Source organism: Notechis scutatus, chromosome 6 (assembly GCF_049901735.1).
Source record: "Notechis scutatus isolate UNSWTSFEM ecotype Mainland chromosome 6, rNotScu1.2, whole genome shotgun sequence".
Taxonomy (NCBI): Eukaryota; Metazoa; Chordata; class Lepidosauria; order Squamata; family Elapidae; genus Notechis; species Notechis scutatus.
The window spans coordinates 64,775,065-64,791,865 of NC_142014.1; the positions used below are offsets into that span (position 1 = coordinate 64,775,065).

Genomic DNA, 16,801 nt, shown 5'->3' on the forward strand with positions numbered 1-16,801 from the left:
CCCCAAGAACATTTTAATGATAGTATATATCAGGGGTCCCCAACCTCGGCAACTTTAAGACTTGTGGACTTCAACTCCCAGAATTCCTCAGCCAGCATAGCTGAGGTCTCTGAGAGCGAGGACTCGGATGAGGGGCCTGCGTGTGATGCAGGGATGGGGCCAGGACTGTCCAGAGAGTGGGTGCTTCGGAGCTTGTGGAGTCTGGCAGCAGTGATGCAGAGGAGCCCAAGGAGCCTGTGCCCAGTGCGTGTGCGCACAGGGCTGCTCAAAAGAAACAGCAGCTGCAGCAGCAAGGACGACTCGGGAGTAAGGTTGCAAGGCAATGGCCCCTCTCTTAAGGGATAAAAGCCAGCCCTCAGAGGTGGGATCCTTTGCAGGAAGCAAAGAAGTTCTTGCACTTCAAGTCCTCGTGGAAGTTCGGTCTATCCTAGTTTGTTTTCGGAGACTTTAAGCTTTGAATATTTCCTTGCACTTAATCTTGTGTTCTTGGCAGCCTTGCACAACCTTGACAGGGCTTGCTCTTATCTGAGACAATTAGTTTTAATAGCGCTTTGCTGTGAATGAACAGAATTTACAGAGACGCATTAAAAAGATTTTTACTTTTATCTATGTTTTGTGTTTGTTTGATTTGAACAAGGCTTGGGTCAGAACATAAAGTTGCCAAGTTTGGAGACTTCTGGTATATACCATTCCTCAGCAGAGCTTCCAAAGCAGTTTACCAAAACACAGTAATATATCTATGAAATATGATAAAATTGCCAGAAGGTTTTTCCCCTTCCTTCTAAATACAGGTAGTCCTTCACTTGAAACAGTTCATTTAGTGACCGTTACAACAGCACTGAAAAATGATTTATGACCACATTTTACACTTACTTTTTACACTGTGGCCACCCCATGGCCATGTGGTCAAAATTCAGATGCTAGGAGGCAACTGGCTCATATTTATGACGATTGCAGTATCCCGGGATCATGTGATCACCCCTTGCAGCCTTCTGTCAAGCAAAGTCAATGGGGGAGCCAGATTCGTTTAACAACCAAGTGGCAAGAAAGGTTGTAAAATGGGACAAAACTCACTTATGAAATGTGTCACCTAGCAACAGAAATTTGGGGCTCAATTGTCGTAAGTCGAGGACTACCTGCATATTAAACAGTGTCCGATAACAGCAGCAACAACAATAGCAACAAAAAAACAAAATATTGCTTTTGGCCTGATAGTTTTCTCTTCCAAGAGCATTCTGAAATTTTCTGGAGTTCCTGTCCTGATGGAAATGAAACTCCTGGCCGCTTCAGAAGCCAGTGCTCTGCTTTGAAGAACTGAGGTTCTGCAAAACCAGCAAAATGGATTTTTGCCCCAAATCATAGCAGGGGACTGGGGAAGTCTATGGGCATCTCTATTTTTCAACAAATGGTGTCTGATAGCAAGTATGGCATCTTCCTTCTCTTCTTCTTCCTCCTCCTCCTCCTCTTCCTCTTCCTCCTCCTTCTCCTCTTTAATACAGTAGGGGTGCCCTCTATATTTGAAGCTCCTAGAAACCCTAGCCCACAAACCAGGGGTATCAAACCTGCTCACATCGCGGGCCGTATCGTGATATATCACGATGTTTTCTGCCTTTGCGGAGCTGGGGTGGACGTGGCCTGCATGGGCTATATCCAGCCCACGGGTTGCCAGTTTGATAGGCCTGCCATAATAGGCCAGTCTTTCTCAATCTTGGCAACTTTTAAGATATGTAGACTTCAGCTCTCAGAATTCCCCAGCCAGCCATGAGTTAAAGTCCATATATCTTAAAGTTGCTGAGAAACACTGCCATAGGCTACGCCCGCTGAGAATTCTGAGATGCGTACAGCTGAGAAGGTTGATTTAGGATACTGTACTTGGTGGAGTGTATGTTTGGTGACTGATTGATAGGCTCATTGAAGCTGGAGTGGAAATCCATTATATTTAATGGAGAACCGTGGGAGACATGCATTTTTAGACTAGCTCAGACCGCGAGCAAGAAAGAAGGAATGACACTCCAGTGTATTGTCAATGAGAACATTACAAACTTTGGTTTCATTATTAATGTGCCTCAGGTGGCTGAGGAAATCAAAAGAGTGTTCTTGTTTTTTGCAAAAGTTTATTTTGTCTGGCTTTTACTGTTCTTGGGAAGGATTAATTAGGTTGGAATTAAAGAAAACTGTGTATTTCCAGGGGCCTCTTTCCTTGTCATTCAAATTTAAATTCCTGCATGAACGCTCATCAAACTTTTTTTTTTTCATGCTGGAAGCTTGGTAATGTACTCTGATGTACATCAGGCATGAACATGGGTAGCATATTTGAGAAATAAAGTAGTTTTATTCCTCATTAATGTTTCCCCAGCAGAGAGATAATGGGAAGTCATATAACTGGTGATGTGTGATATTTACAGTACATGTGTCTCAAATTGAACTGACCTATATTTTCTGAGGTCATAGTTTAGAGCAGGGCTGTCAAACTCGTGTCCTGTGGGCCAGATGTGTCATGCGCTGGCCACACCCACACCCAGTGTAGTGAAGGGAGGGAAAAGTCCAGATACATCACGTGATGCCGCCGTGACGATGCGAGTTTGACACCCCTGGTTTAGAGGCACCCCTCAAAATCAGTTGTTGAAATAGTATTTAAATTATCTCTTTCTCAAGCATCCATTTTGAATGTTTTTGTTAAGTATTCCACTAGTTTTATTTGGAACTAGACACATAGACAAAGGCCTGGTGCTTAACTTCTTTTTGTTTGTCTTGTTTAACACATCTGTATTTTATTCATGGGTTGTACTTGAGCTTAAACTCTGAGAATTGTGTATTCATTAATCAAAAAATACATTACTGTTGTGACTATTTAAGTTTCAGAAAGCAGTGCTGTTAATACCGGTGACGGCTGCTAGTTCTTTGCATTTTGATTTGCCATAATCAGTTGGAATAAAATGCTGTCAAAATACTTGTGAAGAGAGTACTTTATGGAAATGGGTTTAAAATACCTCCTAAGGATTAACCTCTGTAATTAATTCTCATTCTGTCTTAAAGTGAATTTGCATGCTGTCTAAACATTTCATAGCTTGCTTTGAATGGCAGTTCTAGAGTTAATAATTTAACCCACTTTAAACAGGTTAGTAGGAGGTTAACATACTACACATTAAATCAAGTCAATAAATGCCTATTACAATGTGTATCCTGTGAATTTAAAAATTGCTTTGCAGTTGCCATCTGCTGGGCATTGAAATGCACATGAGATTTTGAAAGTAATGGTATTTTAGAGACAATTCTGTTTTGGGTTTCTTTGTTTAGACTATCAGCGTCTGATGACAGTTGCCGAAGGGATCACCACTCTGCTATTCCCATTCCAGTGGCAACACGTGTATGTCCCCATCCTCCCAGCCTCACTCTTACATTTCCTGGATGCTCCCGTACCTTACTTGATGGGCCTCCAATCCAAAGAGGGAACAGATCGTTCTAAGCTGGAACTTCCTCAAGAGGTAAACATTGCTTACAGCCCTTCATGGCTTAGGACCGGGTTATCTGAGGGGACTGTCTCTTGCTGGTTATATCCGCTAGAGAGGCAAGGCAAGGAATGTTGTAGGTCCCGTCTCCTAAGGTGGTACAACTGATGGGATGTTCTCTGCGGTGGCTCCTTTCGTTTGGGTTATCATCCCCGCAGAGATTAGACTAGCCCCCACTTTGACACAATTCTGTAAGGCCCTGAAGACTTGGTTCTGTCAATGGACCTGGGAAACTTAGAGTGAGATGGAGCTGGTAAAATGCTTCATTTCACCCCTGTCAAGGGGTGAGGGGTTATTAGTTTTTTTTTTAATATATGCTGAGTTTTTACTGTTAGTAACCCACCCAGAGTCCCTGAGACTGAGTGGATGGCAAATAAATCTTCCAAATAAATAAATTAACAGCAGCATTTCCAGTGCAAAGTTATGGTTCCCTGGGTGAAGACTTTGTTGGGCATTCTGATTGTTTACACTGATGTGAGTGGAAATTCAAATATATCTTGTGAATGCAGATCAGGGAAGTGTCAACAATTAGATTCAGGCACTGTAATTAAAATATCTCCCCACTTCACATTCCCAGGCAGACACACAAGAAGATAGGTAAGAAAATTTACTGCTGAGAAATAAGAGGCCATAGGTACAAAGATATCTTAACAGTACTTGGTGGCCTTGTCCTTTATGTATTGTTAATCTTTAGGTTTAAAATCCTGGGCCTCTTTGGCTTCTGTTTTCTGAGCCTTGAAGTTTTCTGCCATCTGTCTGCTTATAAAATGATATTCTGGCATAAAAATCAGAGCTTCCCACTTCATCGGCTTCAATTCTTACAACAGGTCAATTCTTATGCGGGTGTACTTTGGAAGGTGCAAGAAAATGAACGGAGCATGTTAAAGCAGGTTTGACATTTCCTAGGATTACAAGGTTCACCAAAGAAAGCAGTTGCTTGGTCTTCTAAAAAGATGCATCCATTTTAAGGTGTTGGAAAAAGGTGCTGTATTATACAGATGAAACTCAACACACTACGCAGCCACAGTAAATAATTTATACTACAAGGAACTTGCTCCTCTTTGAGGGTTGGGAGGAAATGATAAAAAGACTTGCTGTATGTTTAGATAAAGGTTTTAATGAAATCTGCATGCGTTTAGCATAGTTTACCATTTATTCTCCCCTTCATTTTTTTTCACCATCTGCCAAGCTGAAAAAGAGGTCAGAGATGCTTGCTTTTGATTAGTTTTTTTTAAAAAAACCAACATATGCAAATTCTGGATTATTTTCCTCCTCCTATGATTTTCTTCTTGATCTTCAATTTTCAATTTGTCTGGAAGAGAGACAGTCCAAGGTTATTGGTTTGCAAATCACAATAAACAAATCATGGAATGTACTTCTGTGGTTTGCACCATCAGCCAAATTAAGTTTTAGAAACAGTTGTGTCTGTTTGTAAATAAAGGGCTATAGAAAACAAATGTTTGGTTGTAGTACTTGCTCTGAACAGTGGCAGTTGGGTTAAAGATTATAGCCTCTGTCTTAAGGAATTATTTGGACTTTAATTTGCAAATCCTTGCAGTTATGGATTTTTTTGCAGGATCCAATCTGAGTCAGTCATTGGGACCACAGTTTTAGTGGATGGAAACTTTGATCAGGGGAAACTAATCAGGGAGAGAAGCAGCTTAGAGCTAAGGAGAAATTTCCTGACAGTTAATCAGTGGAACAACTTGCCTCCAGAAGTTGTGAATGGTCCAACACTAGAAGGTTTAAGAAGAGATTGGATAACCATTTGTCTGAAGTAGTGTAGGGTTTCCTGCCTAAGCAGGGGGTTGGACTAGAAGACCTCCAAGGTCCCTTCCAACTCTGTTATTCTATTCCTATTCCTATCCTATCCTATTTTCTATTCTTGCAAGCTTTTGGACTTGTGCTGGAGCCTATTCTCAGTAACTTCTTTCTCTCCAGACTATTCTGGTCCTTTTGATCAACTCATATTCGATCCTGCACCATTATCCTGGGGACATGTATATTTGCTTCCATTAATTTTTGTTGAAGCCGTTTTTGCATCTACTGAGATTGCATCTTCTCAGATTAATATATATGAGACACATCAGGTTAGGAAAATGCAACCAGCATCACAAATAAGGGGAAGAAACTGAAGACTAAATTTAATAATGGGCTTTTTAAAGCAGCTTTCCAGTTTTTAATGTAGGAATGCCAGGAAGCATTCGTTAAATTCTACCTTCTTTTTCTTGTTAAGACCAGATGCTACTTCAGGGGCTAAATATAAAACCACTTGTGCATTCTGGATAAAATTCTAACAGCTGGTCATAAGACATTCTTCAGGGTGCTACTTAGCCATCATCTTGTCATGGGATGCTTTTCGAAAAGATGATCTCTTCAGATTTTCCTCTTGGTTCAAATCTCATTCTGCGCTTTTGGAATATTAAGTAGGGTTTAAGAAGCCTTTTAAATGAACTCTTGATAGATGGTAGTCTATTTGATCCGAAAGAGGAGAAAGAGTTATAGTACTGCAGACAATTTTACTAGTGAATTTGAAAATGCCTTTCTCTGTCCAAAATAATAAATATGTTAATCCTAGAGAAATGAATTCTACATATAGCCTATCAAAAAATAACTTTGGAGTCTTTCGCTGTTTAATGGGGTGTTTTAAAAGTATTTTTCAACATTTGAACATCGTGATTAATGAAATGTTGGCCTTTAGTTCAAGCTATAATCCTTTCCACTCTTCTTAGAAGCATGTTCTCAAAAGTGGAGTTCTTTAACATAACAATGAAACATCCATTCAAAGGCTAAAAAGAATGAGTTGTCATTGCCTTTATAAATATGTAGGTCTGATGCTATCCTTTTTCAAGAATGCTTCAGATTTAATTTCATTGGCTTTTGGGAGAAATAAACTTGCTTCGATTCACTTAAAAGAGGCAAATCTTGTAGTAAGTCACAGTGAGTTCAATCTAAAAAGAAGAATTAGTCTTTTCCATAGCATCCCTCTGTATCTGGGCTTTTACTAGTTTTATCAAAGTCCTTAATATAGTTCACTCTTCAGTCCCCAACAGAGATTTACGCTTCAGAGAATATATCATGGTGACAGTTGGTTTTATTGTCAAGCAAAAGTTTAGGCAGGAAATTTTATTTCCTTTCTACTGTACTTACAAACTGTACTTTTAAACATAACCAAAGGTTATTGGGCTAAATTGATCTTGTAAACAGAATAGCCTAGCATTGGTTCCAATCAATTTGAAAAAGCATGAAAATATTTAATTTTTCATGTCCCCCAAGGATTTTCTAATAAACATTTTCCTTCCTATATTTCAAGTATTTTTGCTAATTTGGGGTCAAGGCAGAATGTTTCCTTCTGGTTTATTTAATAATGAAAACTGCTTGTCCCATGGCACTTGTGGGTTATTCAGGGTCACATGTCAACTAGAAACTTTGGCTTGCTCTTGGCTTGTTTAGAGAAGAACAAGCCAGAGCTCCCAATTAGTTGTACAGCTTAAATTAATCATAGTGATAAACAGCTTTATTTAGCTGCTTCAGGCATAATAACTGACATGCTACTTATCCTTAAAAAGCTAACATTACAATACTGGATTTACAATACTGGATAACTGATATCTTCAGAGCCATACAATAATGTCTGCACTTCGCATACAAACACTGAAAGGTGTTCCTTTTGTTCCTTTTTGTGTTTTTGTAATGATCCCCAAGGGCCTAACGTAAACGTATATTGAATATTGAATTTACTAATAGTATTTGCTTATCTGAACAAGAAGATTTCATTCTAAATCCTTATATCTACATATTCTATTCTCAGTGTAAACCTATAAGAAATAAACCTCCTCTGTTGTCAAAATGATTTATTTTCTCTTTTCCAGGCCAACCTGTGTTTTGTGGATATTGATAATCACTTCATTGAGCTACCAGAAGAGCTTCCTCAGTTTCCCAATAAGCCGAATTTCATCCAAGAAATCTCAGAGGTTCTCCTTCAGTTTGGGGTTCCCCTCGAAGGTCGTCATCATTGTAGTGAGAGTGCGGCCAAGTTAAAAAACCTTGTCCTTAACGACTTGGCCAATGACAAAAAGAACGGAAACGTGCCCAACAACACCATCAACGTCTATGAGCTGCTCAAAGGCAACGAGACAATCGCCCGCCTCCACGCTTTGGCAAAGAGGACAGGAGTGGCAGTAGACAAAATGGCTATTACTGCTTCTTTGGCAGAAAAAGAAACGGATGTTAAACGCCACTGTGATGAACAAGAACTGAAGGACTACAAGCTGAATGTCCAACTCCGGGAGGTCTTCGCCAACCGCTTCATGCAGATGTTTTCTGATTATGAGGCCTTTGTCATTCAAGCGGCACAGGACAGGGAATCCTGGCTGACCAACAGGGAACAGATGCAGAATTTTGACAAAGTAAAAGAAGCCAAACTCTTTTTCTTCTAAGTCAGAGGTGGGGAAAGATGGCCCCTTTATCACTTGAGGACTTCAACTCCCAGAATTCCTGAGCCAGCATCACTGGCTCAGGAATTCTGGGAGTTGAAATCCACAAGTCATAAAAGGGCCATTTATCCCACCCCTGCTCTAAGCTAATTTCAACCCTTATTTTTGGGATAGTCAAAGCTCACTGTTAGCTCATATATTGCTATATTCAACCTTCCTTGAATTAAAAAGGATTCTAAGTAAGTCTATGGAGATTCTCAGTCATCCAGGTCATGGTTGTCCCAAAGGTGCTTTTTCAAGAGGCAACTGACTTTCTGTTTTTTCTTTGAAGGTGTTTTGCTTTCATCCAAGAAGCTTCTTCAGCTCTGAAGAAGCTGAAGAAACTTCTTGGATGAGAAGCAAAATGTCTTTAAAGAAAAAAACAGAAAGTCCAGTTGCTTCTTGGAAAAGCTTCTTTGGGACAATTTGAAGTAAGGTTGACCCAGACCTTTGCCTTAAGTTTTTTATTAGAGGCATACTACAGGTAGTCCTCAACTTACAACCATTTGTTTAACATCCATTCAAAGTTACAATGGCACTGAAAAAAGTGACTTTGACAGGTACTTGCACATACAACTGTTTCAGCATCCCCACAGTCATGCAATTAAAGTTTGGGTGCTTGGCAATTAAGATGTATTTATGACAGTTACAGTGTCCTGGCTTCTTGTGAACATCATTTATGACCTTCCCAGTCAGTTTGTGACAAGTGAAGTCAATGGGGATTTGCTCAATGACCACATGATTCACACAACAACTGCAATGATACTCTTAACTATGGCAAAAAAGTTGTAAAATTAGGTGTGACCAACTTTAACAACTGCCTTCCTTGGAAATTCTGCTCCTAAATGGAAATTCCTAAATGGAAATTCTCCTAAATGGAAATTCTGCTCCTAAATCAGGGGTGGGATGCTACCGGTTCTGCCCAGTTCTACAGAACCGATAGCTCTGAAGAGCAGCAGACAAGGAACCGGTTCTGTGTCTGCTGCTGTTTGGCCCACTCACCCACTGGGCTCTTACCTGTCCTTTATTTCCTGCTTTTTTAACCTCAACTGCTTTGTGCAGCACAGCTGAGGATGAAAAAGCAGGAAAAAAGAGACTTTTCAAACGCTGCGCACCTGACGTAATCTGAAAACGTAGTCAGTGAACTGGTACTAACACTGGTTGAATCTCACCCCTGTCCTAAATATTGAGGACTACCTTGTTGTTGGATACATCAACAGATCATCCAAATAATGTGACTTTGTCTAAGATAATTTCATGTGCACAGTTGGTTTGCAAAATGGGCAAGAGGAACTAGATTGGAGAAGAAATTCAGTCACATTTCTCTAAACTAAAGTTGATATTCTTGATTTTGAAATCCCCCTTTTGAAATTCAGCATTAACACAAGCCTGTTGTTCCTTGTTCTCCCCTCCCCCTCTTTTTTAATTAAATATTCCTATTCATGGGTGAAAAGGCCCATAGGATTTGCAAAGAGGTGGAATCTTTGTAGAAAGTACTTTTATGCAGTTTTCCTGTGAACTGGTTCAGGCCCTCATTTGCTGAGGTATTTAGCCCCAGATATTTAGCTCCTAAGAAAGTTGTCTATCTCTACCTGTTTACTGCTCATGATTGCATTCAGAGTGACAATAAAACAACTTCACATGCTCTCACCCAATTATCTTTTGAGTGAATTGAGTGGAGCATGCCCTCCCTCTCCATTGTAGTCATGCTTCTTATAGCCCACCAAATAATGATATGGTGACTGATGTGAACATAATTTATAAGAGAAATAACACGGGGAGATATCTCTTGTTTTTCATCTTCTTCCCTAAAGTTGTATGTATTCCTCATTCCAGATAAATGGTGGTGTGAAAATTTAAAGCAGATACAGTGGTATCTTGGCACTCAACTGCTTTGAAACTCATTGAACTTTGTTCCAGTACTCGTTGTTTGTTTGGTATTCAATGCACAAGCTAGAACTTGTTGTCAGCTGCCTTGTGATTCATTACATTATTCCATATGGGAAAAATTTGTGGTATTCATCCTTTTTGGTACTCATTGTGCCTCCTAGAACCAGTTAACGATGAGTACGAGGTACCACTGTACTGATTGGTAGATTTCTCAGCTGTTTTCTGCACAATGAAATACAGCCTTCTATTGATTTTTCTCTATTGCAATTATCTTTGGTTATTGGACCTTGCATATGAGCAAATAATGAAACAACACAAGTATATTTAATAATATAACTAGTTTTGTTTCATTTTGATTCCTCTCTCCCTCTCTGTAGGCTTCATTTCTCTCAGATCAACCAGAGCCTTACCTTCCTTTCCTCTCCCACTTCATTGAAACCCAAATGTTTGCAACATTCATTGACAATAAAATTATGTCCCAATGGGAAGAAAAAGACCCATTTCTGCGAGTGTTTGACTCTCGAATTGAAAAAATGAGACACTATGTCAGGATTCCCTCATTAAGAACATCGACATACCAGAAATGCACCACATTAAAAGAAGCAGGTATCAGTAGATTTTTTTTATATTAAATTACTTCTTTTAATAACTAGGAAAAATGGCCTTATTGTTCTTTGGAATTGTTTGAGTTAAAATATTAAGATTTTCACTAGTAATTTATTTAGGAATAGTAAATTTCTTTGGGTTTTTGTCCATCTGTGTAAAAGTATATTTAAGTCTCTTAAGTGAATCTAAAAATGCTCCAATGTCCGAGTTGGGTCTTGTTTATTCTAACATACTTTCTGTTTGTTCCTCTGTAAAGTTTTCTAGTGGGCTATCTGTCATTAGGAAAAGTTACTGCAACAAGTTTAAACCCCCAAAAAATCTAAAAATAGACAGAATAAATTCAACTTTATTCTGCACAGGAGCTGCTGTTGATCTCCTAAGGCTGCAGAAGTGTATAGCTAGTGTGCTAGTTCCAAATTTGGTGACCATTTTGCGGAGAGGTTGGGAAGATTAAGGAGAGAACTGAATACCTTACATCATTCAAGTTGAAATGATGTATTTTTAATCAGGGGATGATCGGAAATAAACATGGTTAGGGGTTCTAAGGGGTTAAATGAATTGCTCCCAGAAGCTAGCTATCAGTGATTACTGATTCTGATAGCAACAATGGTTAATCAGTTGAGTAATGGCAGCATTTCTCAACCTCAGAAACTGTGAAGAGGTGTAGACTCTTAAGTCTTGACTGGCTGCGAAATTCTGGGAGTTGAAGCCCACACTTTTTCCTGCTGAGGTTGAGAAGCAATAACTACTATATTTTATTCCAAATATCTTTCAAAGACACACCATCAAAAAAAGCACATTATAACAATTAACTATTGATAAACTGTGGCTTTTCTTAAAAGTATGATTCATATGGGAGTATGATATTTTTTTTGTACAGCTCAGAGCTATTCTATATTAAGATGAGAACCTCTACCATAGATCTCAAAATGCATGTTGTAGCTGCATTTTCACAAACTTCACAGATTGCAGTTTGAGATCTTATATGAGCTCAATAAAAGTTCATGCAACATACCAAAATTCTACTTTAAATAAATGTTGGAAGACTGTATGCATTTAGGAATACAATCACCATCTGGTTTAGCCATGATGGTGAAACCAAAGGGTTATGGGAGATTTCTTATGGCAGACAATTATTCTAAATAAATAGTACCTCAATAACTGATGGTCATAATTGATGGTTGGAGACTGAAATAAATTTTGAAATTTGATGATTTGATGATTTTCAGCAGCCTCAACTTAGAAAAAGTTGCTTAGAAATTATTTCCCCTTACACATTGTCTTAATCTGAGAGGATGACAGAATTGAAGTGACATCAAAGGGTAGCTCTAATTAGCTGAAGCTTTTTTTAATAACATAAATTGAGGATATTAAGGAAAGAGGTGGAATTTCTCTCTGTTGTGTAGCTTCTAAATTTATCGAAAAGAACTCTCTGAGAGATGACCTACATTTTTCCCTTTGATTTCCCCAACTTTAAACTCTTGACCATCCAACAATCTTTAGTATGGCTTTTTATTTCTCTCTACAACCCCAGTGATTTGTCAGGAATGAAGAAATTCCCCGTACTTTCCTTTTTTGTCATCTAGCTTTTCCAAAATTTTGAATAAGGGCATCCGTTAGTGGCTATTTTTTTTTTTTGTCTCCTCTGAATGAAATGATACGATAATATCAGATGCAACAGTATCTGAGATACTACTGTACATAGGTAAGATTTCTCTGTTTAAAAACGGCTAAGCATTTCATATAACTTTGTTTATTGCTTTCAGCTCAGGCAATTGAACAACGACTGATAAAGATGGATCATGCTGCAATTCATCCACATTTGCTTGATATGAAGATAGGTCAAGGCAAATACGAGCAAGGTTTCTTCCCCAAACTTCAATCAGATGTGTTGACAGCTGGGCCTATCAATAACAAGTAGGCAGTATAAAGCATTTTATAATCATAGTTTGTGTATAGCAATATAATCATGCTATTTCCTTCATTTACTGGAAATATGGGTAATCTCTTCCTTCCCCTCAAATTATTCCACTTAGTGCTGTCTAGATACTGGATCTGTAGCTCCCAAACCTCCCAGCCAACTATAATTATATTTACAATATATCTGGCAGAGGTTTTAGGAACACTATCTAATGTACTTTCTGCCGGTTTCCTGAAGAATATCCAGAAATCACAATGAGAGAGCATCCTCTGTCCTTATATAGTTCATAATAAGTAGCATAACTTATGTACTGCCCTTATGTAGATCGGTATAGAAGCTTATCGTACAACTCTTTCCGCACTGGCCATTACATTCAAACCTTGCTAGTGGAATAGTGTTAACAGATAGGTTTTCCAAATTTAGTCCAATGTTAAAATTTTAAGACTTCCATTCTTATTCTTATGTTCCTTATTCTGATTTAAAAAAGCAATTTAATTAAGCAGGACCTCATATCATCATTTAATTTTTTTCTCAATTGATTTCTAAGTGCTAGTTAACTTGGAGTAATCAGAAATGATTGCTGCAAAATAGAAATGATTAAATAAGATTGCTAATATGCTAATCTCAGCTAATTATTCTGTAATCCTTTGTAATTACCTGTAAAAGAACTTAATTATTGCACGTAATACAATGCATGTGGCAAAGTAATCAGAAACTATATACGAGATCAGATAACCCACCATTGTGATTTACATTTTTCCTGTACTTTTGTAAAGAAAAAAAAATTGGTTAAGCCTTCTTGTATATGGAAATAATTTTATGAATGAAAAACCACTGAGATAGGTTGGTCTAGAGTCTAGACAACCTTTGAGATTCTTTTAACCAGAGGTGGGCTGCTGGGCGTTTGCAGGGGTTCGGGAGAGCCCCTAGCTAAGATTCTGTGCAGTTCAAAGAACCCCCAAATCCCACTCCTAGCCAGCCCCGCCCATCCTGCCCCCCCCCAAGAGTCCTCATGCAGTCCGTTTTGGATACAGGTAAGGGCAGCGCACGTGAGGAGGCTCGGGGAGGGCGAAAAATGGGCCTCCTGGAAGTTTGGGGAGGCCGGAAATGGTCCTGTTTCCTGCTTCCAGAGAGCCTCTGGAGTCTGAGGAGTCTGTTTTCGCCCTTCCAGAGGCTCGAAGAAAGCCTCCCGAGTGGTGCAGGAGGCTGACTAGGCCACGCCCACAATGGCCACACCCACCCAGCAACCGGGCAGAGAACCCTTTGCTAAAAATTTTGAAGCCCACCCCTGCTTTTAACTTTATGATTCCATTGGCTATTTTCTGAGTTATTTCCTTCAATTTTTTTTTTTTTTTCTGGTTCATAATGTGCCCTTCTGTGCAAATTCCCTTTCTGAGCTGTGAGGTTTGTGAATAAAAAAGAATGTGGTTTTCTCTGAAATGAGCAGGTGTGACATTGGTTATAGTTTATTCTCACTGCTTCCTTTCTATTAAATAATTGCAGTCGGTGGGTGAGTCGCAGTAATACTGCCCAGCGAAGGAAAGACCGTATTCGACAACATTCGGAACACATTGCCTTGGACAATGAGTTAAGGGAGGTAAGCACTGAAGTTAAGAATGTATAAAGTCAGGGGTTTCTGCAAGCCTCAGTAATTTGTAGTTATATAATATTTTCCATACTCTGCTTTAATCACTTAATAATGTGCAAGGAAGAACTTTCCATTCAGGTGTGTGTGTGTGTGTGTGTGTGAGAGAGAGTGAGAGAGAGAGAGAGAGAGAGAGACTGAGACTGAGACTGACTATGGGTGCCTTTATCTGTTTTTTTACTCCTAGCAACTGCCTAAGCAAGTTCCTGCAGTTTTCTTGGCAAGATTTTTCAGAAGATGTTTGTCATTGCCTTCTTCCTAGGGCTGAGAGAAAATGACTGGCCCAAAGTTATCATGCCTAATGCTGGACTAGAACTCATCAACTCCCAGTTCCTAGCCTGATGCCTTAATGACTACACCAAAACGGCTCTTGATTCATGACCAATGCAAAATACGAAATACATGCATAATTTTGTAATTTTAAAGCAAATTATATTGAAAGGGGGGAAATCATTATGCTAAACTAATTAACAACATCTGGAATGTTTGGATTGTTCTGGGTTTTCAGTAGAAGAAAATCCAGAGGGATCTCTGAGTGTTATTAAGGGACAAATGATAAAAGGCTGATGATACTCCTTTCCCCTCACCTCAGTAGCTCCCAGCATAGCATGTCCTGTTGGGTGGCTATAGGGTAGTTTCACTCTGGGCTTCAGAAGGAGACGGGAGAAGAGAAATGGTTGCTCAGCCCTGGGCCAATAAACGGCTAAGAAAGGAGCTCAGAAGAGCCCCATGTTGATCTTGCTGTGGGTAAAAAGGGGGCAGTGAAGGTTTCAGATAGACTTTCAAGATTCTGTTTTGATACCTGCAGCAATGGGGTAATATTTGTGGAATCCCTGTGTTGTCCACCTCGCTTGCCTTGAAGAGCTGAGACCATCTTCTCCATTCTTGCATCTCCTCTATGTCTTTCCTCCCTCTGTCCCTCAGTCCTTGTTGCCACCAGAGACTTCTGCAGGCCCATCTCTGACATTCTGTCTACCTTCCCTTCTTTTCTTGTCCCACTCTGGGTCTCCTTAGCTGCTACCAACATTGCAATGTATCATGTCCCACTAGTTCACTCATCGTTCCCTTCGATCCCATGCCTCCCCATAGCCATTATTAGTGTCCTTGGCTTCTTCCCACTCTTATCTCCTCCAAAATTACTTGTGCTCAAAACAATTGAGTTTCATCCCATATCTCTACAAAATAGTCCCACTTCATCCCATGGATGGACCAGAACCCCCCCAAAAAACCTGTTTCAGTTTAGGCATAGCTTGTTTAGAACCAGCTTTTCCCCTGTTCACACACAGAATATTTGACACATCCCTTTGCATTTTAAACTAGAACAATTCCGAAAATTTTGACAACATTATTCAAAAATCCTCTCCAATAGATTTTTTTAAAAAATAAAATATGGTCAGGAATATTTGGAGGCTAAAGTACTCATAACACAATTTTGTTGCACTTTCTGAATGTGCTTCTCACTAGTTTTCATAGGAAACTAAGTTAATAGATGTCATGTTATTTAAAGTTAACTTATATTGGTTTACCAGTACAAGATAGTTAATCTTGTTATTGCAAGATCTTATAATGGAAAATGATGGAGATACATTCTTTCTTAAAACAAAAACTGGTCTGTACTTTTATTTTATTTGTCATTTTCTCACCTTCTTTAAAGAATATCAATTATAACCACAACCCTTTTCAAGCCATTGTTTGATTGTTCTTCTTTTAGGTGGAATGAGCTTAAAAAAACATTGCTTTGTGTTGATGTAAACATATTCCATGCTTTTTAAAATTTAATTTAATTTGTTTGCTTGTTTATCTGTGCTGTATTTATTCCCTGCCTTCCCTTTGGGATGTTTTTCCTTGATTCATGTGCAGCATGCATATTTCATCATTCTCTTTTTCTCTGTCTGCTGTTCTGCCATGGGTTCTGTTGGCCTCCTCCAAGCCATCAGAGGAGTTCTTGATTCGCCAGAACTCGATGGCATTCTGGGAGTGGGATCAGGGCCTGCCCCCTCCTTTACGGCCACCTAAAAAATCATTCTCTGAATGTTGCCTGGTACGTGCTGTTCTTTAATTTTGTTCCCCCCCACCCCGAGAGCTGCTTCCTTCATCACGCTAACCACTGCTGTTTTATCTGGTAGACCACCATTCATTCCTCTGTGGTCATTGAAAGTGTGGTTCTGATTGGGCAAGTTATCCCCACAGCACCAGAAATCCCTGTTTTGTATCAGTATTATAGTGGTAGGAAACCATCAGATTCCTCTTCATGGGCTGGTGAAAAATGAAAACTTGGACTTCAATAGTGTAGTTATGTGACTTTAGTTTTAATGGTCTTACTAAGGAAACTCTAGTAAGACAGCTACGCATATTACTTGGGAATATGTAAACAATTGTATATTTGAGAGACTGCCTCTCTTGAGAATCTCTATCTGTCCTGCTATATTGGATAGGTTGGATTCGCTCCAGATCCCCTCCATTCAGTGTCATTTGGAAGGACCTAGAAAGTGAGCCTCTTATAGCTGCGCTTACCATATGGAACAGGTTCTCTCCTGAGTTATGGAGAGTCCCAACCTGTTTTGCCTTCTGAAAGGACTTTATGGTCATGGGTCCAATCTGGGTCAGTCACTGGGACCAGAGGTTTAATTTTCTGAGCTTTCAGATTCATTCCAGAGCCCATCCTCATTAAGATCATGGGGTTTTTCCCCCTCAAGCATTGGGATGTGATGGGAAGTGAACTTAAGTCTTTTTTGTGTGCTTTTTTTAAGAAAGT

General features: G+C 39.3%; 1 protein-coding gene across 4 annotated transcripts in view; it reads left to right on the forward strand.

The window, feature by feature from the left end:
* DENND5B (DENN domain containing 5B) overlaps positions 1 to 16,801 on the forward strand; it is a 115,661-nt gene that overhangs the window by 64,904 nt on the left and 33,956 nt on the right. For 2 of the 4 annotated variants that reach the window (XM_087968519.1, XM_087968520.1), the window contains 6 exons: positions 3,298 to 3,485; positions 7,382 to 7,918; positions 10,252 to 10,480; positions 12,247 to 12,397; positions 13,905 to 13,998; positions 15,977 to 16,087. In XM_087968519.1, the coding sequence (XP_087824645.1) occupies positions 3,298 to 3,485; positions 7,382 to 7,918; positions 10,252 to 10,480; positions 12,247 to 12,397; positions 13,905 to 13,998; positions 15,977 to 16,087 (1,310 nt within the window). The remainder of the gene's footprint in view (positions 1 to 3,297; positions 3,486 to 7,381; positions 7,919 to 10,251; positions 10,481 to 12,246; positions 12,398 to 13,904; positions 13,999 to 15,976; positions 16,088 to 16,801) is intronic. The other 2 variants (XM_026695098.2, XM_026695096.2) reach the window with 1 other exon arrangement.